The sequence below is a fragment of the Sardina pilchardus genome, chromosome 13 (assembly GCF_963854185.1).
Source record: "Sardina pilchardus chromosome 13, fSarPil1.1, whole genome shotgun sequence".
Classification (NCBI taxonomy): domain Eukaryota; kingdom Metazoa; phylum Chordata; class Actinopteri; order Clupeiformes; family Clupeidae; genus Sardina; species Sardina pilchardus.
Window position 1 is genome coordinate 8080909 of NC_085006.1, and position 24651 is coordinate 8105559.

At 49.7% G+C, this 24651-nt stretch overlaps 1 protein-coding gene across 1 annotated transcript in view; it reads left to right on the forward strand.

Moving 5' to 3' along the window:
* The window catches only part of LOC134099054 (acetyl-CoA carboxylase-like), a 72815-nt gene that overhangs the window by 12253 nt on the left and 35911 nt on the right, over positions 1 to 24651 (forward strand). The window contains exons 22-40 of the mRNA XM_062551744.1: positions 318 to 442; positions 2101 to 2214; positions 4238 to 4351; positions 4552 to 4641; positions 4846 to 4964; positions 6755 to 6895; positions 7131 to 7233; positions 8027 to 8131; positions 9963 to 10019; positions 13301 to 13342; positions 14847 to 15062; positions 15638 to 15793; positions 16277 to 16501; positions 18335 to 18490; positions 18872 to 19018; positions 20630 to 20899; positions 21829 to 21926; positions 22610 to 22730; positions 23151 to 23261. Coding sequence (XP_062407728.1) covers positions 318 to 442; positions 2101 to 2214; positions 4238 to 4351; positions 4552 to 4641; positions 4846 to 4964; positions 6755 to 6895; positions 7131 to 7233; positions 8027 to 8131; positions 9963 to 10019; positions 13301 to 13342; positions 14847 to 15062; positions 15638 to 15793; positions 16277 to 16501; positions 18335 to 18490; positions 18872 to 19018; positions 20630 to 20899; positions 21829 to 21926; positions 22610 to 22730; positions 23151 to 23261 — 2510 coding nt within the window. The remainder of the gene's footprint in view (positions 1 to 317; positions 443 to 2100; positions 2215 to 4237; positions 4352 to 4551; positions 4642 to 4845; positions 4965 to 6754; positions 6896 to 7130; positions 7234 to 8026; positions 8132 to 9962; positions 10020 to 13300; positions 13343 to 14846; positions 15063 to 15637; positions 15794 to 16276; positions 16502 to 18334; positions 18491 to 18871; positions 19019 to 20629; positions 20900 to 21828; positions 21927 to 22609; positions 22731 to 23150; positions 23262 to 24651) is intronic.

The following is a 24651-nucleotide window of genomic DNA, read 5'->3' on the forward strand; positions in this document are numbered from 1 at the left end:
CACGCTTTGTTTTGCACATCGCTCAGACTAACTTCTTAATCATCTGCCCCCTCCACACACACACACACACACACACACACACACACACACACACACACACACACTCACACCCCACCAGCCGTCTGCCACTCACAGCTCTGGCCAAGGTGTTTTCAGCCAGTGCCCCCCACCACACACACGCGCACACACACACACACACACACACACACACACGCACACACACACACACGGCCCTGTGTGTGCGACCTGTGGCGGCCCCTGCCGTGCTGGGTGCAGGTGCCCCACGCTGACGTGTTTAATTGTGCCCCGTCCCCCAGGCCACTACGACAAGTGCGTGTTCACGCTGCGGGAGGAGAACAAGGGCGACCTGGCCAAGGTGCTCAACCTCATCTTCTCCCACGCGCAGGTGGCCAACAAGAACCTGCTGGTCACCATGCTCATCGTGAGTAGGCCCCGCCGCCACAGTCACCGCACACACACGCATACACACACACACACACACACACACACACACACACACAGAGATACAGTAGAGACACACACAGATAGACACACACACACACACACACACACACACAGTCACATTACACACTTCTGCTGTGGGGGAGGGGGGGGAAGGGTAAACCAGTGAATGTGTTTGTGAGAGAGAGTGTGTGCATGTGTGTATTTGTGAGAAAAACACAGTGTGAGCTATATCATTTGTCACCCCCATACACAAATACACTGTCACTGGGCCCAAATAGAATTTGGTACAGTCTGGCCACCTTTCGCATGCGCATGACCCCCCCCCCCTTCTCTCTCTCTCTCTTCTCTCTCTCTCTCTCTCTCTCTCTCTCTCTCTCTCTCTCTCTCTCTCTCTCTCTCTCTCTCTATCCTCTCTCTCTTCTCTCTCTGGCCGCGTCCACATAGCAGTGGTGGTAATTGAGAAGTAAAGTTGGCGGTGTACGGCTCCCTCTCCTCTTCTCTTAGCCCCCCCCCCCCCCCCCCCCCTCACACTTCGCTCCTTCTCTGAGATGGTAAATAAGGCCGGGTGTGTGAGAATCTCATTACCGCGACACAAAGCGCCATTTCCTCTGAGGATTGAAGGGGTGTGTGTGTGTGTGGGTCTGTGTATAGGGGGTGGGGGGTGTCTGTGCGTGTGTGGGTGTGTGTGTGTGTGTGTGTGTGTTTGGGGGGGGGGGGCAGTCTCAATCACAGCCTCGCTGATGGGGAGGGAGAGTGAGGCAGCTGGGCTCCCCAGCTCAGGCCTTCAATTTCCTTCACAGTCCAGCCACTCAAGTGTGTAATTACTATGGGGTGTCGTGAAGGTGCGATGCCTTCTCCTGGTAACACTCGGACCCCCCCACCCCACCACACACACACACACACACACACACACACACACACACACGCACTCATGAACACACACACACTCTTACACGCTCGCATACACTATTTCCCCCCGTACCCTCCCCCCTCTTCCTTCCTTGCATCAACACACACCTCCATCACCCCCATGATCTGCCCCAGGTGAGGATATCAGATCCAAAATGGCCTCCTGCAGAAATGAACCCCCCACACCTACCTCCAGTTTCACCCCCCCCCCTTCCTCTGACCCCCACCCCCTGTACCCCCTCTGGCCCCCCACTCATGCCCCCCTCCTGTGAGAGGACCTGGGGCCTCTGTTTTACCACCCAAAGTCCCAAACACATCATAGGAGACATTGATTGTCTGCTGTTGTTGTGCTTGAGGAGCATGCTCATTGGACAAGCCCCGCTGCCATGTCTGTCACTATTAGCCCGTCCTGTCTGAGAGAGAGAGCACACATGCCACCTTAATGAGATCCACTCAACGCACTCACAGCCTCCTGACAAATTACAACAACACTGTCTACAGTAATCATTGATTAAAATGAGTCCTACATTCATTTGATTTTCATGATATCCGTCATGACTGTACTGAATATCAAGCCTCACCTGCTTTGGCAAGGTTGGAGATACAGTAGGTGTGCATGAGATTGATGTCTTTGAAGACACTCCACTGATTTTATTCTGTTTTTCTCTCTCTCTCTCTCTGTCTGTGTGTGTGTGTGTTTGTGTGTGTGTGTGTCTGTGTGTGTAGGACCAGCTCTGTGGCAGAGACCCCATACTGACAGAGGAGCTGGTGGCCATCCTGACGGAACTCACACAACTCAGCAAGACCATCAATGCCAAAGTGGCTCTGCGCGCACGACAGGTGAGAATCGGTGTGTGTGTGTGTGTGTGTGTGTGTGTGTGTGTGTGTGTGACCTCTTACATTTTTTTTTTACTCTAGGTTTTCTTTCTTTCTCTATTTCCCTGCCCATGTCTTCTATCCCTCTCTCCCTCTCTCTCTCCCTCCCTCTGTCATGTGGTGTGGTGTGTAGTGCGATGTCTACTCTAAGTGGTCGGCTCCGTGTGGGCAGTGTTGGCCACTAGCTGGGTCACCTGATGGAGCTCCTCTGGCCGCAGCCCCAGGCTCTCTGCTGCGCATTGCAGCATACTGCAGGCCAAAATGTGTGTGTGTGTGTGGGGGGGGGGGGGGGGGGGGGGGGGTGGTGTGTGTGTTGTGTGTGAGTGAATGTGGTATCTGATTGTCAGTGTGGTGTGTATTGCATTTATGTGTGTAAGCACTGTGTGTCAGAGAATGTTTCTGTGAGGATGATGTGCGTGTCGGTCAGCCCTTCATGAGCAAGTGTTTTGTGTTTATGCATGTTTTACTGTGATTGTGCTCTGTTGTTGTTTTTGATTGTGGTATTGTTTGTCCCTCTCCCACTCGCTATGTGTGTGTGTGTGTGTGTGTTTGTGTGTGGGGGGGTGTTTGTGTGTGGGTGTGTGTGTGTGTGTGTGCTGCACATTAGTGAGTATAATAATGTGTGTTTATTGTATAGAAGTAAGCATGTTGTGTTAATGTGTGCACAGGACTGTGAGATTATATATGTCTGCATTAGTTGTGTGTGTGTGTGTCTGTGTGTGTGTGTGTGTGTGTGTGTGTGTGTGTGTGTGTGTGTGTGTGTGTGTGTGTGTGTGTGTGTGTGTGTGTGTGTGTGTGTGTGTGTGTGTGTGTGTGCGCACACTAGAAACAGAGGCAGGGTGCTCTTTGTGGGTTCTGGGCCGGCCCGCTTTGAAGCTGTGCACTGACCGCACGGAGCCCTCCCAGCAGGAGACAGCGGGCTACGCGCTTGTCATTTGTATACAGCTGTTTCTTTCATCTGGTCTCCCCCCTTCTCTCCTGGTCACACACACACACACACACACACACACACACACACACACTTCCCTCCCACCCCTACCTCGTCTGCCCTTTTCCTGGAGACTTCGGCGGCATTTACAGACAAAAGCGAGAGTGATTATTAGCTTGTAGATAAGAGAGGCAAAACACATAAACACAACCCCACACACACACACACCCCACACCCCCCCCCCCCCCCCCCCCCCCCCCACACACACACACACACACACACACCCTTCAACTGCATTCCTGCTGCCATGCTGGGCCGGGCCACGCTTGGGGCAGACAGGACCGGAGGCGTTTTCTCGCAGCACACACCCCACTCTCTCGCTCACGCCCCAGTCGGTCCACACACACACACACACACAGACACAGACACACACACACGCGCACACACACACACACACACACACTAATGACTGAACAGAATGCAGGTGCTCTATGGCTCGTGTTAATTGCTGCTAATTGAAGCGGCACACTGCTTGTAAGTAATGGCGGCATGTGTAATAACACAAGAAAGGTGTCTCTGTATGTGTTTGTATGTTTGAAAGAAAGTGTGTGTGTGTGTGTGTGTGTGTGTGTGTGTGTGTGTGTGTGTGTTTGCGCGCATGTCTGTGCCCTGGTGTAATTGGTGGCTAATTGGAGGTCTCCAACTGCTCCTGTTTTCAAAGCCTCACACACGCTTGTTGTGAGAACGGTGGGGGTAAAAAAAAAAAAAAGCGAGGTTTTGGCTGAAGGCTGCAGGGTCATCCTCGTCCATCCTCCTCCGAGCGCGCCCTGGCTGCGTCGGGGAGCGACGCACGCGCTCGGGGCCCTTAACAGGTGCGTGCGCGGTGAGCGATAGCACGCCGCCGGGTCGAGGAGAGAGGAGAGGAGAGCAGAGCGAGTTTTTGTGTCGCGAGCGTCATGCTGTTCGGCGGATTGGCTGCCGAATTTATGATGCATATCAAACAGCAAACAAACGCGGCTGGCAAAATGTAACTCCCCCGCCGCTCCTCTCATTGCCTAGGTGCTGATTGCCTCGCACTTGCCCTCCTACGAGCTGCGGCACAACCAGGTGGAGTCCATCTTCCTGTCGGCGATCGACATGTACGGACACCAGTTCTGCATTGAGAACCTGCAGGTAACCTGGCCTAATGAAGGGGCCCAGAGGCTCATGCCCCCACTCTTCTCCCGCACCTCATTTTTATGGCCAATTTCAGTTGCTCTATTTCTCTCGCAATTTCAAGCCCATTTGGGCAGTTCCCAGTCTCACTCACTACCCCCCCCCCCCACCCCCCAAACACCATGTTAAATGAATACATTGCTCCTCTTTTCTCCCAGAAACTGATTCTGTCGGAGACCTCCATATTCGATGTGCTCCCCAATTTCTTCTACCACAGCTATCAAGTGGTGAGAATGGCAGCCTTAGAGGTGAGTGTTTCACATCAGCCTCTTTTTACTGCCATATATTGCAGACTATCTATGGCCGCACGTTTTCCTGTCGTTTCGAAGTTAACTTCGCCCATAAAATGGACCATCATTGCTTAATGCTTTTTGTTTAGCAAGTGTGTTATTTGTGCTGTGTCCATTCGCCCGCTGGCCTAATGCTGGGCTGTGTGTCCCCCCCATGTGCAGGTGTACGTCCGCAGGGCTTACATCGCCTATGAGCTCAACTGTATCCAGCACAAGCAGGAGGATGATGGCACCTGCATCGTGCAGTTCCAGCTAATGCTGCCTAGCACACACCCCAACAGGTACGGCCACACTAACGGCTCCACCACAAATACAGTATTGGCAAAACACAAAGTCATCGCCCAGATATCACCAAAGCTAACAGACAAACATACCAATTACCAAATTATTAAGAAACGGCAAACAATCAAATTAGTTTTATTATAAAAACAGAACCAAACATGCATCTTTCGGTAAGCTTTGTATTGTAACATTCCTGTTACATACCAGGGCCTCCAGTGCGTCCATTCCTCATTGTAAAAGTTATTTTTTCTACTTTGAAACAGTTCAACCAAATTTGTGGAAGCATTTAGCCCTTCTAATGTTGTGTCGAGTGCGCAGTAAGACTGAAATTGTTCCAGGACACACTAAAACGCTCGCAAATCACTACCATTACCATTGCTCTCCTCAGAATCTCTCAAATGGTTAATGAATTGGCACTTAAATAAATAAATAAAAAATAGGAGGCTTTCTTAAATTGACTGTTAGATGGCAGTATTATGCTGATGGGAGCTCATTAATATAAGTTGATTTCTTTTTTAATGCAGTATCAGCAGGTGTGCCACTAGAAGAAATTGTTTGAGCCCACCAGCACAGTTAAGAGAAACTTCCATCAGTCCTATTATCTGCCACTGTGCAAGGAATAGCGAAAGATTTACACAGCGATTAGTGGGAGTTGTAATTTTTTTCCCCTCACATAAAAATATGCTTGATTTCTAGCACCGAATTATTACCGCTTTTCAAGTGTGATTTATGCAACTAGAAAAAAAGTGGCATTCGTAATAAAGCAGAAGAAATTATTGTGCTGTGTTAATATTGGGGACTTGATTGAAATGGATATAGAGGCTCGTGGAAATTGGACTGTAAATCACTGTGTTGTTCCAGCCAGGCGTGCCACTTTGAATGGCGCCCGAGAGGTATTGACAGATAATGGCTTTCTCTTGTCCAAGATTGGTCATCACAGACCCCTTATTTTCATTACTCTCCCCGTTTGCATTGTTCATCGTGGAACGAAGAAACATGATTTTCTTAAATGATTGTTTTCCACAGTACCCCCCGTTCTCCTTTACAGCTCTACATCCCATCACGGATCGACTGTTTTTGTCTGTGGTAGTTAGTTCCGTTCTTTTGACTGGTTTTTAGTTGTTTGTTTTTCCTTCTCTTTTCCAGTCACAGGATAAACAGCTTTTTCACTGTCTTTGAAGTCAGCCATTTGGTTAAAGCACAATATAGGCTTGCCTGCAGGACAGACATGCATCACTCATCTGATGCCCCTGGGTCAATAGTAACAGGGCTCCTCGGTAAACAGCCCGTGGATTGACTGTTTTTCTCCTACTTTTTGAGGGCACTTTTTCAGCACTGAGTATGTCAGTCAGTCAGTTCAAATTCATATGCTGGTCTTGTCCTTCGCCTTGAACTAGTGCTGAATGTGGACAGGGAGCAGTTTTGAAGCTTTTCTTTAGATTGAGTTTTAATTGTGAGTGTATGATTTGTTTTTTTTTCTTTCTTTTTTTTGTCGTTTTTTTCCCCCCACATTCCACATTTTCTGCCACAGATCAATAAGAAATGTGCCTTCAACGGGCTGTATCATCTGAAGAATGTTGCTTGGGTAGAGTTGTCTTTTCTCATGACGGAAGTGGTGAAATTCCTGATTTTGTGTGCCATCACTGTTGTTATTGAGTATAACCTCCCGGTGACAAGTTGAAGGAGACCTTCTTTTATTCCCTTCAAATAATCTTTCCAATAAAGATAATCTTTTGTGTGTGTCTGTGTGTGTGTGTGTGTGTGTGTGTGTGTGTGTGTGTGTTCACAGGTCGAGCTTCCCCTCCAGCTCCAACCAGTATGGCGCGCTGCCCGCGGCCAGCATGAGTGACCTGGTGCTGGAGTCCTTCAGGCCGCCCTGTCAGCGCCGCGGAGCCATGGTGGCCTTCGGCTCCTTCCAGGACTTCAACAGGCAAGCCCCCCCCCCCCACTCCACCCTACACCACCCCTGTGCCCCCCCCCCCCCTTACACCACCTACCGTAGGCCTGCGGCGCACATCGTACATCATACAGTGGGGGCGAGTCGCGACTTCAGAGGGGATCGCTGCTTTCTGCGGGTCCTGTTGATGGGTGGGGATAGCAACCAGAGCCGCTGCTCGTAGTCTCAGCTCCTATAGCTGTTTCACGCTCTCCTCTCCCCCGAGCAGGAACATCGAGGAGGTGCTGAGGAGCGTGTGCAGCTCGCCGCCCTCCAGCCCCACGTTCAGCGACGGAGTGAAGCTGGGTCTGTACGAAGAGGACGAAGCGAAGGTGAGGAGCAGAAGGGACACACACACACACACACACACACACACACACACACTTTGTCACCTTGGCTGGTCTTTTACTCTCCACTTTCTTTTTAAACCCCCCTCCATACGTAGCCCACGCCACGCCACGCCATGCCATGCCATGCCACCCGTCCCTCTAAGTCGCCCCGATAAGGAGCCGGTATAAGAAGCCAATTACCCCTCCATATAGTTTGGTTGCAATTTGGGTTCAGGAGGCGTAATGAATTTCCGAGATGAAAATTGAATCAACTTTCCTCGAGAACACCGAAAAGGAAATGAAACATTTAACAATGGTAATTTTCCTCTGTCTAAATTGACTAAAATTGCAGAGGATTTCAAATTGTGGGTAGGCAATTTGGTGGAAAACGCAAGTGAGGGGGGGGGGGAAGGCTCCCGTAGTCAGATGGGCTTAGATTACTATTTAGCTTGTTCTTTTCAGAATGGACTCAGACAGGGGTGGTGGGGTTGGGAAGAGAGTACAACTGATGTGACGCTAGATGAGACGCCAAAAAGAGACATTTGACCAGTAATGTAATGACACCCATGTCACACGTGTAGGTTGTTAACCTTCAACCACCCCCCACCCCCCCCTAACATCAACTCGTCCCACCCCACAATCCCATCTCTAGTCTTACGCATCTAAGCACCCCCCTCCCCCCCTCTGCCTCCCAGGAAAAGCTCATTTTGTTAGTAATGTCACCTTTACCAAAATGGCCCCCCGCTCTTTGTGCTCACATATGCTTGACCGCGGCGGTGTCACGCCTTTCACAGAGCGGCCCGGACGAGCCATCCTGATCCTTAATGTGGCCATTAAGACGGAGGGCAACATCGACGACGGCCGCCTGGCCACCATGTTCCATGAGTTCACCCAGTCCAAGGTGAGTGGACCCTGTTTACTGACACCATCAGTCACACAGAGATAAGTGTGTGTGTGTGTGTGTGTGTGCGTGTGTGTGTAAGGGGGGGCGTTTGGGTACAGCTGAGTTTTCTCTAGGCCCCGCAGTGAACCCTTGACTGAAGGCGGAGTATGATGACTTTTGCGCTGAACATTTTTTTTCTTCTTTCTTCTTTTTGCCTGCCATTTTTCTCTCTCTCTCTCTTTTTTTTTTTTTTTTTTAGCCATGCGCTGGAACTGTGCATGGCAAAGGGTAGGCTCCATGCTAAGAGGATTACTGACTTGAAAAAGGTAGCCGTCATTTAATTGAAGGCTTACCAGGCGCCACAAGAAAGGCGAGCAGTCAAAGTGAAGGTATATCCCATCCCAGAACATCCTGAAGAGACCACATTTGCCAGCGTCCGTGTGTTTCCCGTCGCCCGCTTTGCACGCCTCTCTCCGCCTCCTCCGCCCGAAACGTCGCCCGCGCCGCCACATCGCAGCTTTATCGCTCGGGCTCAGCCCACCCCGAAGACGTTTTACACGTTTCAGAATTTTTAATCTCTCTCCGCGCGCGCGCAAGAAAAGGTGCCTTCAACTCGCATTATTCAAATGCTGTGATCTCGGGTGCCGCGCGGACTGAATCCCTCTAGCATGCCCGAGCGAGAGCGCCAACCACGTTGGGAGTTTTTTTTTTTTTTTTCCTGTCGTAGCTATCGGAGAGGAGGGTACAGAGCACTTTCATTCCGATTATGGCGCCACATTTTTTTTTTCCTGTGGTATACATGCACTGTATATGCTGTGCGAAAAAAAGAAGATTTAGCCCTCAAAAGCAGAGTGAGTGGCATTGTTGGGTGAGGGTAGTTCGCCACGCTGTCTCCAGTGTGACGAGAGTTTTTTTTCCTTTTTTCTTCTTTTTTTCGCCGCGGCGAGAAAGCTCAAAATGGCCGCCCAACAGTAACAGCAACAGCGGCGACATTAGTAGCGGTTCTCTGTAGAGGAGGTGTCACCACATGAAGAAGTGGTAGAGGTGGTAAAAGGGTAATAAAGGTAAAAAATGAACGTTAGGCACAGACTCCCTGGGTGTCGCGGGCGAGATTGTGGCGAAACAGTCTTCCCCGCCGCAGACACACAAAGATAAACGTGCCCGGAGAGGCTACAACTTCCTACGGTGGCTTTTTTTTTTTTTTTGGGCCGCCATAAAAAAATTAGGATCGCATTACCGCCAATGGCTCCCCTGAATGCCACGGTGGCAATGGGCTGAGATGGCTGCGCGGCAGGTAACTGATGACCTAATCTGGCCCTCGTAACCTGGGCCGTGTTGTCTTGATTCAGCCTCTCGTGGTAACAGCGGGCGAGGGCAGCCGAGCAGGGCCTCATTACCCCGCACTTGTAGCCCCTGATTGGGGCTTGTTTGTGTCGTCAGGGCTGGCAGGGGAATGGGGCCTCTTGGCAGCTCTGAGCAAGCCCACTTCAGAGAACAACACACACACACACACACACACACACACACACTCAGGCATATATGAATGTAAACACTGCACTCATGTGCACAGTTGGATGCATGTTTAATGCAAACATCAGTGCTCAAAAGGCACACAGACACACTCGCGCACACACACTGACACCACCCAGAGTTTTATTCATCCACACACATAAAGACCTGGGTAAATACAAGCTTGACCACGTTTAAAAAAGCACACAGTTGTTGATTGTGTTCCTTATTTATATTTGGTGTTTTCTTGCTTTTCAATATAACAAATAGCCAGTATACAGTTTACAACACCCCCCCCCCCCATTATAATCACATTTTTGATTCCTATTTCCCGTTCTAGAAAGCTCTGCTAGTGGAGCATGGCATCCGCAGACTGACGCTCCTGGTGGCACAGAAGGTGAGTTTATTATTACTTCCATCATCGACATTTAGTTTTCTCATCAACACCCATGTTTCCATTTCCTCAGTGAGCCCTGTGTAAGACAAGAGTAATTGAAATCACGATGACTGTACAGTTAATTGGTGGGAGTTAGACAGGAAGTGTGTGTGTGTGTGTGTGTGTGTGTGTGTGTGTGTGTGTGTGTGTGTGTGTGTGTGTGTGTGTGTGTGTGTGTGTGTGTGTGTGTGTGTGTGTGTGTGTGTGTGTGTGTGTGTGTGTGTGTGTGTGTGTGTGTGTGTGTGTGTGTGTGTGCGTGTGCGCGTGCGTGTGTGTGTGAGATGGTGGTGCTTGACTGACTGAGCGAATGCATTCATGGCTGGCGTGTGTCTTCCTGTGGTGTATGACGGCAGGACTGCAGACACCAGATGAGCTTTGAGGTGAACCAGAGGTTCCATGTGAGTAGAGAAGAGAGGTGGTGGTATGCTTGGTGTGGATGTGTAGGGGATGGACTTTCTATATCTGTTTCCAGCCCTAGAAAGAGAGTGAGGTGTGGGGGGGGGGGGGGGGGGGGGGGTTGGGGGGGGTTGGAACCAGGGTAGCCCTGTCCAGCACGTCCAGCCTGCTTCAGCCGTCGTCATGGCGGCCAGCCCCCTTCCAATCAGCTCCTGTCGCTGCGGGGTCGTGAGAGCTGGGAGCCACGTTCACGTTCTTAAGCTCATCAACGGGTGCTAAGTGCATCTCCTGGCAAAGAGGATGCCTGGACTCATTCCCATTCCCCCCTGTCTTCCATCCTGAATGGACAACGTGTAATTCTCCCAACCCTCTCCCCCAATCCCCCCTTTAATGTTGGGATTACTGTCTTTAGTTCTCATTTGATTAGACAAGGGGCTGGCCTTGATTGCACAGGGTGGGAGGGAGAGGGGAAGAGGGGCCTGTTTGTTTTTGTGGGCCCTCGGAGGTAATCACACTCAGCATTGTGTGTCCCTCCGACGGTAATTGTCATACCTCATGCTACAAAAAGAAGGTGCTCTCCTTTCAATTCTCAAATAGAGTTAGAATCATTCTTTGGCCCAGTAGGTTATACACAGAGGAATTTGACCTCTGTATCTAACCCATCCCTGAGAAGGGCCCCCCCCCCCACCCCCCCATCCAAAAAACCCAAAACAAAACAAAAAAAAACCAACCCCCTGTGCCTTGGCAGGCTGGCTGTTAAGTCCATCAAGGGCAATTCAAACATGGATGTTGAGGGGAATGATGTTCGTTCACTCCCCTGTCCACAGTGTTTTTCTGGCTGGTCTAGGGAATCGAACTGGCGACCTTTTCACTTCCAAGTCCGCTTCCAGAAAACCAGAGCTGCCCCATTGCACTTTGTGTCCTCCCCTCTCTCCCTATGCTCAGAGCCTCGTGATCTCCTCTACGGAGGAAATCTCATTAAATGATGGCTCACACTGCTGTGAGCTTGTTTTCGTTTGGCTATATTGAGGATGACAAAAAGATGAGTTGACGCCACATGCCAGAACATTGGGGAGGAAGCGCTTTATGTCTTTGCCCCCAACAACCACCCCTGACGTACTATGACATACTCACTCACTTTCTCTTTCTCTCTCTCTCTTTCTCTCTCTCTCTCAATGACATGTCATGGTCGCACGTACACTCTCTTTTGCCCACACACACACACACACACACACACACACACACACACTCCGTGTCTGACGCTGGAGAGACAGACTCTGGGAAATGGTTGTCTTCACTGTTCACTCACATATGCGGTTTACTGCACGCACGTCTGAGCTGAATTGTAAAATGCTAAATTGCTGGCTGTCCTGCACCGGCAATGGTGTAAACCTACAGCTGTCCCCGGCTAATGAAAATTACAGTGTGTGGAGACTATAGTGCTGTCAAATCACTGGAGGCCAAGACTGCAGGTCACACACTGTGTGTGGTTGCTATACTGTGCACAGTTCAGGTGTGTGTTATCTATACCTGGGCTAGCATGTTCATGTAGCTTTCTCCTGTATCAACCACTGCTGCACTTAAATATCAAAGTACACTTAGTTACAGTGTGCAGACCTTACTTTCTTTTTTAACTGATACTGTTTGTCTGGCATCTTGACAAATCTGGGATGTGTGCACGCTTTGCCCAATCAAAGTGAACTGCCATGATCTGGCATCTACCATTATGTGGTATTGCATTGAACTTAAATGTAGATTCCCCGTGGATGAACCCTGTGGTACCATTATGCTAATGCATTAGCAGACTTTGTTAAGAGTTGAAACACGTCCGTATCTTTGCATTAGAAGTGATTTTAGACATAACAACCCTAAACATAGTTAGCTACGAAGCAAAACGGGCGTAGACTGAGCAATCAGTTGTCACAGTTTTCTCTATACCCCCCCACCCAAATCCCCGTCCCCGTCCGCCTCCACCCCTCCGGTTGAGCATTTGCAGTCGTACCCGAGATAATGAATAAAAAGTGACACATGTTAAAAGATTATCTCTGCCGCCGTTTGAATTGATGAATTATCCCGAGCAGAGATGCGAAGATCCAGACCCCCAGTAGCACGAAGGCCCTTTCCCTCGTCCTCCCCTCTCTCTCTCTCTCTCTCTCTCTCTCTCTCTCCCTCTGTATTTACAGTTGCTAATTGGAGCCCAGCGAGTCTGCCGCGGAGGAATCCTCCACTGCCAGGCACCCAATTTTCTGCCCTTGCTGGGTAGTTAGCGGCGTTATTAGAGAAGGGCCTCTCCGCGATCGCTTTCCAATCTCTCGGCTGGCGGGGTGCCACGTCGAGCTAATTTAAGGGAATTATTGTGATTGTTTCCATAACGTTGATCAGATTATGGCCCAGCGGGGACCACTTGCCCCTGCCGCAGCCAGCCCCAGCCTCCCTCTCACTTTCATGTTTGCTCTCTCCGAGGGGAGTGAAGGGGAAGCCAAAGAGAAGGCAAGGGCCTGGGGGTGTGTGTGAGAGGGTTTAGGGATAGTGGTGCAACACCCCCCCCACACACACACACACCCTTCCCCTCCCTCTCTCCCTCCGTCTTTCCCTCCCTCGCTTGCCATCCTCTAGTGCTCTTTATGCAGAGACTTTCAGACGGACTCCCAGCTGAAGTCTCCTGCTTGGTTATGGGGGTGGTGTACGCGGAGCGTGGGTGGTGGTGTTTGTGGGGAGGTGGTGTGTGGTAACGGCGTGTGGTAAGGTGGTGCAGGGTGGTGTGGTGCGGTGTGGTTGTTTTGTACAGTATATCTGAGTTCTGATCTGTTTGGTGTGTTTATGTTTTGTTTCCTCCACTGATGCAGCGAGAGTTCCCCAAGTTCTTCACCTTTCGTTCCAGAGATGAGGTGAGTAATGAATGCTGATTCTTCATGTCCTTGTCCTTTCTCTGTCTGTCAATAGCTCTCTCCTGCCTTTATTCTGTCTCTTCACTCCCCTTTCTTACTCTGTTGCACATTCTCTCTCCTCTCTCTCTCTCTCTCTCTCTCTCTCTCTCTCTCTCTCTCTCTCTCTCACACACTCTCTCTCACACACACTCTCTCTCTCTCTCTCTCTCTTTCTCTCTCTCTCTCTCTCTATTTCTATCCCTCGTATAACTCATCTCTTCACTGTGCCTTTCTGAGGGTCCATCACTATTGTTTAGAGAAGGCCACAGTGAATGAGAAGGCTTGAGCACCACGGCTCTGTTGAGTTAGAGCCCTGTTTTCCTACACATTTTCTCAAGCCCATGTCTTTGTTGTTAACCTACAAAAACCCACAAACCTCTTCTCCAACTCCAATTGTGTAGAGGCACTGGTAGAAGGGTAACTTCAACGTAAAAGGAGAAAAAAGGAGCAGCATAGCTAAGATGGCTGCATTTCCCTTTCACAAAACGAATAACTCAAGAGTGGATAGATTCCTTTCCCGTGCTGCCCTGCTGCCTTTTTCATGCCATTTAAAATGGAGGACCGTTAAGAGTGTCCAGCAGGCATGGAGACGGGAAAGGTGTCTAAAGAGCATCCATGGCCCTCAGGTAATGACTCTGCCCAGCACTCTTAACCTGCAGTGAAGGGACAGGAGAGGAGCATTCCTCTCCACAATGACCTCATCCCCCAGCCCTTCCTCCCCATCTTACTGACTTGATGTTTGTGATCAATGGCGCCCCCCCCCCCCCTCCCTCTTCCTAGCCTTGCCTTGCCTTGCCTGGAGTTTGCCCCCTCTTGAAAATAGCTCGTCTCATTACGCTAATGAACTTAATAATTATTTCCCAGCACTGGAAGGAATGGAGCCCATTTAATGTCCTGGGATTGGCTTTTATTTCATTTACTTAGCCTAGCAACCCCCCACCCCCCCCCCCCCCCCACCCCTTTAACTTGTGGCCATTTTCCATCTCAATAAACTCTGTATCCCTCAAGCAGTCAATATCTCCCATCATTAGACACCAGCAAGGTTCCTCACTGCTGGGGAGAAAGACCGCCAGCCTCTGCCAGTACTTTGGGGCTGGTTGTATTTCTCGTCCCAAGTCATGCTTAGCTGGTTCCTGAACAGAGGCCTTGAGTTAAATGCCCCCTGTGGCAGTCTTAAAGGGCCTGTGTGTAGATTCCTGCAGGGTGCAAATTCTCTTGAATGCACCTTTACATCTGGGACATCAGTCTTCCATTGACTTGCAATGTATTTAATATGGCACCCCATGAGGTATAAAGTGGTACTAAAACAAAGATGCCTGACACTGGCTGATACGTTAGCGAGATGTAGTGGATATCTGGGCAGCACACACCATAGGCATTTCTGACATTACATTCAAAACGGTTGTGTCGCACACTCTTGTTGCTGTGCTTAGGTCATTTTTGAGTGCCCTTGTTTTTTCCACAGTTTGAAGAGGATCGTATCTACAGACACCTGGAGCCAGCCCTGGCCTTCCAGCTGGAGCTCAACCGCATGCGCAACTTCGCCCTGACCGCCATCCCCTGTGCCAACCACAAGATGCACCTGTACCTGGGCGCCGCCCGCGTAGAGGCGGGCGCCGAGGTGACGGACTATCGCTTCTTCGTGCGTGCCATCATCCGCCACTCGGACCTGGTCACTAAGGTAACATTTGGGATGGATGAGCCGAGCTAGTATTGTTTGTAGGTGTAAGTGAGGCACAAATCTTTTCCAGCTTTTTCCCTCAGCTGATGCAATATACTGTAGTGTGAAACAGATGGCAGCATTTAATCAGTAGAATACATTTCACATGTATTCATTTAGCAAACACTTTTATCCAAAGCAACTTACTATTGTACAGTGCAGTGGAGACCTTAGGTAGGAATTAATTCCACATCAATCATTACTCTTACTAGAGGATGAGAGTGAAGATGTTATGAATCAAATACTAATCAAAGTGTAGTAGAAGAGGAACATGTTACACTATGAATGGGGTAGAGGAGAGTGCGTGGTAAAGGCATCTTAGGTATGTTATGTTGTTAGAAGTGTATGGAGATAGATAGAAAGATCCACAACTAGAGAGATAGAGATAGACAGATACTTTATAGTTCCTAATGGACATTTGAGTGTCACGTAGCTTATGACACTTGTAGAAGAGTGTGAATTTGATGGAGCCCAGTGCTAAGTCCTATCATTAGTGATAAAGCGTAGCTGGTGATGATCTGTTGGTGGACTTGCAGGAGGCCTCGTTTGAGTACCTGCAGAATGAGGGGGAGCGGCTGCTGCTGGAGGCCATGGACGAGCTGGAGGTGGCCTTCAGCAACACCACCGTCCGCACGGACTGCAACCACATCTTCCTCAACTTCGTCCCCACCGTCATCATGGACCCCTCCAAGGTTCGTTTCTAAGCTCATGTCTCATGTTTTGTTGAATGTATTTCAAAATACTGTCTTTCCCCGACTTTTAACCGAGGTTTGTACATTGATTTTGTTACATTTCTTCAGCTATGAAGTTAATACTTGGGGCGGGTTATACATGCATTTCTTTTCTTCATTCTGAAGAACTGGGCGCTGAAGTTAATACATGGGTACAGTTATTACTGTACATGTTTTTTTATTATTATTATTTGCTTAAAATACTGACCTGCAGATTTTACACAATGCGGCTAATGCAAGAGAAATTACTGTTTGTGGCTAGCATATGAGGTTATACAACAATGACATTGCTTAATAGTTTTATTTAGAAAATAGATGAACTCAAGACAAAGTCAAGGGTACCTAATGTGTGCGTGCGTGCGTGCGTGCGTGCGTGCGTGCGTGTGTGTGTGTGTGTATTAGAGCCTTCTCATCTTGTGTGTGTCTTCCCCTCTCCTGTGGCAGATCAGGGAGGCGGTGCGTCTGATGGTGATGCGCTACGGCAGCAGGCTCTGGCGTCTGCGTGTCCTGCAGGCCGAGCTGAAGATCAACATCCGCCTCACGCCCTCCGGCGACACCGTCCCCATCCGCATCTTCCTCACCAACGAGTCGGGCTACTACCTGGACATCAGCCTCTACAAGGAGGTCACCGCCACCTGCACAGACCAGGAAGGCCACAAAGACCCCCAGGTAAGGCAGCTTCTGGATATGTCGGTAGTTCTTTATTTGATAATGTAGATTAACCTAGTATAATGTGAAATAAATTAACTGTTGTAATTAACAATTAGATACTAATTTGATACTATAAATAACCTGCATCAGTTGTGACATTTTGGGTTTAGGTAGATTTGTTTATGGGCATTATAGGCACTATATGGGCACTACTGAGGTCAGGCCCTCCCATGGAATTTGATTTAAAAGATACAGTTTCAGCTATTTTTTCTTATTAAAAAGATTTCTCAAGACTTTTCAAAATAAGAAAAATAAAAGGATCAGTTGTATTTACTGTGTACATTGCATCTCCTCTTAACATTTACAAGAGTCTTCTTTACAGTACTCTCCACAAGCCATAGAGCAGCTGCCTATTCAGGCATTTTAAAATCTACAGTACACCAAACCTGTTAGTTTGGCTGGTTTACAGAATGTCCAGTGGTTGCGTCCCCATCTGAATCTTTGTCATTGTGGTGTCCCTCCATTAGGCTGCAGAGTCCCCTGCAACTGTAAAAGGGCCAGTATGTGCCGCTTCACTAATCCCCCCCTGCATGTTGCACGGCTGAGAACCGACCGCAGAGATATTTTGTTAATTGCTCCGAGCAAATGATCAATCAGACATTTATGAGGTCTTTATCGCTGTTTAAAGTGCTGTATTCAGCATTTCATTAGTGGCTGCAGTCAAATTAGCCGCAGATCACCTCTCCTGCCTTCAGAATTACTGTATATGTGCTGTTGCCTCTCGAGCAATGCCTATCCGATTCATCTGGCCCGGAGTCGTGATCGCTTCCTCCGTTTCCCAGAGTGGGAAAAAGTAATGTAAGTCTTATTACTTTTCCCCTTAAACAGGAGAGAGGTTGCAGCATGAAGTGTATAGAGGCGAGGGCGAGATTTCATTTTCTCTCTATTTAGACCTGCCAGACAGCATTAACTAAGGATTCCTGTCGCAGCGCATTGTATTCAACCATCTCAATTAACACTTACGACTCTAGCTGTGAGGCAAGTTCACTCTTGCCTTGGAATAATAGAGTCATTCCAGTTTCTGGATTTATGGCCTATAAGGGGGTACTCCAAGAATATAAAAAAAAGAAACTTTTTTTGAGGAGTATTGAGCAGCATGACTGGAGAAGTTGAGTGAAGTTTCTGTGTGTGTGTGGTGTGTGTGTGTGTGTGTGTGTGACAGACATGTTAGCAGGGATCTTTTGAAACTTTGCCATCATAGGGCTACAGTACGTCTTTCTGTCGGTTAGTTCCCTCCGTCTGCGTTAGCTGCTCCCTCACTGTAAGCTATCTGAATTGCTTTTGGGCTCACACCAAGTGAGAAATGGAGTTAGCTCTGCAGCATTGTGTGCTATCAGCGCTAACCATTCCTCCCTTCTCTTACATGTGGGTTTGCAAGTGTATGCTGACTGAGTGACACAGCTTATTAAAGGGTCTCCAGTCTGGAGCTGTGTGCGTGTGTGTGCGTGTGTGTGTGTGCGTGTGTGTGTGTGTGTGTGCGTGTGTATGTGTGCGTGTGTGTGCGTGTGTGTGTGTGTGTGCGTGTGTGTGCGTGCGTGTGTGTGTGCGCGTGTGTGTGTGCGTGTATGTGCGTGTGTGAGCGTGTGTGTGTGTGTGTGCGCGTGTGTGTGTGTGCGCGTGTGTGCGTGCGTGTGTGCGTGCGTGCGTGTGCGCGTGTGTGTGCGTGTGTGCGCCCTCGCGCATGCACTGGCCTGATTGAAGTGAGATGATGGATGGAGTGACGGAGCGGGTCACTCAGCTCACCCCCTCCTGACCGGCCCGCTCTCTCCCTCGCCGCCGCCCTCCCTCCAGGTCATGTTCCAGGCGTACGGGGACAAGCAGGGCCCGCTGCACGGCATGCTCATCAACACGCCCTACGTCACCAAGGACCTGCTGCAGTCCAAGCGCTTCCAGGCCCAGACGCTGGGCACCACCTACGTCTACGACTTCCCCGAGATGTTCAGACAGGTGAGCACCGTAGCCACCAAATGCCCATTTAAAAGTTGGAGTTTTCTAGAAGTGCGTTTAGACGTAAAAAGAATGTATTACTGGTAAGTGTGTGATGAAATGACTTACCGCACAGTTAAACACTGTGCGGTCTCATAGTGCCAGCAGCTATGACATTTAAACAACCAAAAAGAAAAATGTATTTTTGTTTTATCTGAAATGAAGTTGAGTTATGAATGCTAAGTAATCCAGTCAGCATTCAACACTTGGTTCCTGAGGCCCCGAATGACAGCAGTAGTTTTACCCATTTCATTTTTCAAACTGGTGTTTTGCTACTCCTCCTAACCTACAGTACACACCCACCCTCTCCACCCTCTTCACCTTCTCCACCTTCTCCATCAGGCCCTGCTGAAGCTGTGGAGCTCCATGAAGGCCCAGGCCAATCTCCCAGAATGCCCGGCTCCCTCCGAAGTGCTGACCTTCACAGAGCTGGTGCTGGACGCCCAGGGGCAGATGCAGCAGCTCAACAGGCTGCCGGGAGGCAACGAGGTGAGGGCGTTAGGGGGCGTAGAGAAACCAGAGCAGCCTGGAGCAAAGCACACACACACACACACACACACACACACACCAACGATAGCAACAGCAGCAGCAGCAACAACAATAGTAACAGGGACAGCAACAATCACAAAGCCTATTAGCGTTCAGATTAATTAGCACAACGCTGGCTATGAACTGGATGTTGGCATGCAAGCAGGGAAAACAACAAGCACCCCCTCCCCCCCTCCCCCCCTCCCTTGTAGATAGTCCTAGCTGTGTGTGTTACTATAGGTGTCCCATTGAAGGTGCCAGGCACTGTGACACGAGTGTTGTTTTGTGATTGCCACAGTGCGGATAGAAGAGAGCAGGGCCTCCACACAGCGTAAGCCTGTTTTGTCTGCGTCAGCATGGCGGCATCTTTGTTTGTCCCGCTGCTTGTTTTGCCCTCGGCGGCGGCAGCGTGGCGTGGCATCCCCTCTTGGCACCGCGCCTCTGTTCTCTCTGGGAGAAGGGAAGACCAGCGAGGAGGCGGCTGGAGGGGTGCAGTGCCACCGTTTGACCCATGGGGGTCTCTCTTTTTCTTCAGTAGTCTTCGACTGTGGAAGAGCTTCCCGACTGCATTGTGCAGTACGCCGTCGTCCGAGCCAAAGGCAGTCTTAGTAAACCGTGTGTGTGTGTGTGTGTGTGTGTGTGTGTGTGTGTGTGTGTGTGTGTGCATGTGGTTAGGATGTCACGAGTGATCCCACAGTAACCCTCACACAGGGTTAAATAACTAACAAACAAACACACACACAAACAAACAAACAAACAAACAAACAAACAATCAGCGTAGCATCCAAGCGCCCCCTGTGTGACTGATGTCTCCATGATGGCTAGCACTGTAATGAACCTGTGCTCTTCCACTGCTAGCGCTGCTCTGAGTTTCTCATTGTCTGGGGGAGCATCATCCCCGTGCAGGTGCAGTGCAGGTCAGTGATTGGTCGGCCATTAGCGTCCGGCGGTAATGTTTGGCGAGGCGTTCACTCTGACGCTGATTGCCGGTGCCGTCACCAGCGCTCGCCACAGACTGGCCTTTACTGTAATGTATTCCATATGGGTGCACCTGACCCCCAGAAGGCGGAGATGTCAAATTGAGCAGGGTGATTTTTAATTTTTTTATTTTTTTTTATGGCCGTCATTAACATTAACCCGGTGAAAGCGAGAGGTGGAAGACATCTGCTTTAAGCCCTGCTCTTCACTGGAGCGCAGCGGTCAGAGTAAATAACAGCACACCCCATTCATGCATCGCCTCTCAAGGAACAGGAAGTAGAGCAGGATATGACATCATATTATGGAAACATACAGTATATACTGTATGTAACTCTCCTACAAAATGTCTTTTTTCTCATAGCCTAGCACCCTATATCTATGTCCTAGAAGTTAATATAATGTAACATAAATAATACTTTTTTTTTGTTTGATATTCTTTTAATATTATTTCAACCTATTCAGCACTTGATTACATGACACCTTTTTTAATTTTCTTCACGTACGTTTTTGACCATGAGAAACAGTCTGCTCAAAATGATCTCGATGCCCTCTCCTAAAACCTAAAACCTAAAACTCGTTCTCCCTCCGGTGAAGATTGGCATGGTGGCCTGGCTGATGACCCTCCGCTCCCCCGAGTGCCCGCTGGGCCGCGAGGTGGTGGTCATCTGCAACGACATCACGCACCGCATCGGCTCGTTCGGGCCCCAGGAGGACGTGCTGTTCCAGCAGGCCTCGGCCCTGGCGCGCCAGCGTGGCGTTCCGCGCCTCTACATCTCCGCCAACAGCGGCGCCCGCATCGGCCTGGCCGAGGAGATCCGCCAGATGTTCCAGGTGGCCTGGCAAGACCCCAATGACCCCTACAAGGTACGATGGAGGGGCGCTGGAGGCGGCGTATAGGAGCGGGGCGGGGTGGGTGGGGTGGAGGGGGTGGAGGGGGTGGAGGGGGTGGAGGGGGTGGAGGGGCTGAGGGGTTAGCCGCAGTGGTAGCTGTAATTGGAGCGGCGGCTCTGAGGCAGTGCAGGAGAAACTCTCTGCTCTCGGAAAGCGTGAAATGAGGCTGAATTATCACCAGCAGGTTCCCCCGTCTCTCTGTTGCTCTCCTCTCCACCCCCTCCCTCTCTCCCTCTCTCCCTCTCTCTCTCTCCCGCTCCCTCCCTCTCAGCCAGTTTTTTAAATTGCGCCAGCAGACAGGGCCGGCAGGTTCAGCCCAGCGGCCCCATGGCCCCTCAGGCCCCTGGAAGCTGCCCAATACCTCTCCTCTCCTCTCCTCTCTCTCTCTCTCTCCCTCCATTCCTCTCCTCTCTTTCCTCTCCTCTCCTCTCTCCACTCCTCTCCTCTCTCTCTCCATTCCTCTTTCCTCTCCTCTCACCTCCTCTCTCTTCCTCTCCCTGTTCTCATCTCTTCTCTTTCTTCTCCCTCTTCTCCTTTTCTCCCCTCTCCTCTCCCCCCCCCTTCTCTCCTCCTCACCTCACCTCACCTCCAGTATTTCAGACCCCCCCCCCCCCCCCCCACTCTCCTGTATGAGGTGGATTTATATGAGTCCAGAGTTGCAGGGAGCCATGGACCACTGCCACCAGTGCGCCCCTGAAGTCGAGCCTTTGGCTCATTTTTGTTCTCCATCTCACTCTCTCATCTCTTTCTTTCTTTCTCTCTCTCTCTCTCTCTCTCTCTCTCTCTCTCTCTCTCTCTCTCTCTCTCTTTCTCTTGTTCACTCTCTTTCTCCCTCCATTCTGTGCTTCTCACCCCTACTCTTCCAACCCCACCTCTATGTATCTCTCCATCTCTCCCACCAGGGCTTCAGGTACCTGTATCTCACCCCCCAGGACTACAAGAAGGTGTCGGCGCTGAACTCGGTGCACTGTGAGCATGTGGAGGACGAGGGCGAGTCAAGGTGAGGGGAGACCTCCGGCCTCTGTGTCGTCTAGTTCTAGTATGATCTCTAACAACAGGACCTGATAACCATGGCTCCTAATGACCCGTCCACTGTGTGGGCCTTTTTTTTTTTTTCGAAAGAAAAAAGAAGATTTTGTTTGGAAGGACCATGTTTTAAAGATCCTTCTTAGACTCTTCTTACTGTAGACTGATTGATTTATATGGACCCTGCTCAAGGCTTGTTATTATTCAATGTTTTTTTTTATTTGTTTTTTTATATATTTTTTCTATTGCTCCTCAGAGAGATATAATATGCTATATAAGATATATGATAATGTGCTAAATCGTTTATAAACTCTTGATAAAGAACAATAAAGGCCTGTATGGTGGTTCCATGTAGAGATCTAAGGAACTTTTCCCCAGAGAGTGCAGTATGGCACCCAGCAGTAGGTCTTGTGTGGCCACACAGCCCAGCCACAGGGGAGTGAAGTCTCTAGCGAGAGACATCAGGCGCTGCCCCAGTGCTGTCGTGGCTGGGGTTGTCTAGGCCTGCATGTGGCTGTCGGTCAGTGTGTGTGCGCGTGTGTGTGTGTGTGTGTGTGTGTGTGTGTGTGTGTATGTGTGTGTGTGTGTGTGCGTGCGTGTGTTTGGTGTGAGTGACGGAGGATCTGCTGTTGCTCAACGCTGCGTGGCGCTTCGCAGGTACAAGATCACAGACATCATCGGCAAGGAGGACGGCCTGGGCGTGGAGAACCTGCGGGGTTCCGGAATGATCGCCGGCGAGTCCTCGCTGGCCTACGAGGAGGTCATCACCATGAACCTGGTGAGGGCGCGCAACGCCATGAGTCACACACATACACACACACACACACGCGCGCGCGCGCGCGCACGCACACACACACACACGCACACACACGCACACTCACACATAAACAAACTATGTTCCTGTTTGTAATGTTGCCATATTGATTTATTTTATTTGAGTTACATAGTCTGTTATGTTGCAGAATTGATATTTTATTGATTATTTATAGATTATTTTGCTCTCACAAATTTGCGAAAAACCCTAAACTTGCACACAATGTATGCACGATATATATAGTTATTTTTGTACACAATTATATTTTTGTTCACTAAGGATTTCTTTTTTCAGTGCTCTGCTTGTATCACAGTTTTTTGTCTCTCTCTCTCTCTCTCTCGTTCTCTCTTTTTTCACTCTCTCTCTGTTCTCACCTCTGCTCAGGTGACGTGTCGGGCCATAGGTATCGGTGCGTACGTGGTGCGGCTGGGTCAGAGGACCATCCAGGTGGAGAACTCCCACATCATCCTCACGGGGGCCGGCGCTCTCAACAAGGTCAGCCTCACCTGCTCGCCCACACCTCACCACGCCACGCCATGCCACCTCACGCCACCCCACGCCACCCCACACCACCCCACCCCACGCCACGTCACGCTACACCCACCATCCCACTCCAACTCTCTGGCCCACGCTCACAGCCACTGTTAATCCTATAACCTACATTCACATTATGCACACAGTATTGTCAACTAACATGGGGCCATATGGCTTTTATGGGCTTTTATTTGGTTCATAAGGAAAGAGCTGACGGAGCCTTTCAGTTATGGACAATAGATGTGAAATGTTTGTTTAAATAATCTGGGATCTTTTTTATAGCTCCAGATATGTGGAATAGCAGATAGATGTTTTGGTGGTTCACATGTGCATTGTGAATTCATTGGTGTGATGCTCAAATTAATATTGCACTCAAGTATTTTATTTGATCAAGGAGAAGTTGATGTATGTTTAGATCCTTTCACCTTTGCTAAATGATGAGGAGAGGCAACACACTGAAAAATGGTTGTAGTGTTTCCCGGTCATTTTTGGAGTTATTTTTAATAAGAGTGGATGGGAGAGCTGAAGGCTGGTAGAGGGGTTCACTGAGAGGTGAGGGATGCAGTTTGCTGGAACGTTCCGCCACGACTGCGTGTGCATGGCCGACAGGGAAGTGACTGACTGTGGGAGCAGAGAGACGGGAGGAGCCAGTGCGATCACCCCCTCTTCTCTTCTCCTCCTCCTCCTTCTCTTCTTTTCTTTTCTCCTCTGCTCCCTCCCTCTCTACTCCTTTCTTCTCCTCTCTTGTCTTCTCTGCTGTCTTTTGTCTTCCTCCTCCTCCCCCCTCCTCTCAGCACACGTTTACGCTCCCGCTGCCTTTCTCCCTTTTCTGTCTTTTAACTATACCTTTTCTGTCACCTTCACCTTGTTCAATGCACACACACACACACACACACACACACACACACACACACACACACACACACACACACACACACACACACACACACAAATACACACACACACACACACACACACACACACACACACACACACAAATGCACACACAGGCAGACACAAGCACACATGTACATTCTTGCTCGCCACAGGCATATTGGCAGGTGTGTGTGGATAACATTACCATTCAGTGCATGAGTAGACACAAACGCACACACACACACTCGTTCCCTCTCTCCATCCCCCTCTGTCTCTCTCTCTCTCTGTCTTTCCCCCCCTTTCTTTTTATCTCTGTCTCTCTCTCTCTCTCACTCTCTCTCTCCCTCCCTCCCTCCCTCTCTCACTCTCTATGCATGCTCACAAATGCCTCGCCACGGAAATTGAAATAATGATAATGTGTCCCTCTGACTGCATCAAAGTATTGCCACTTCAAAAAAAAGCCGGGAGGCCTGAA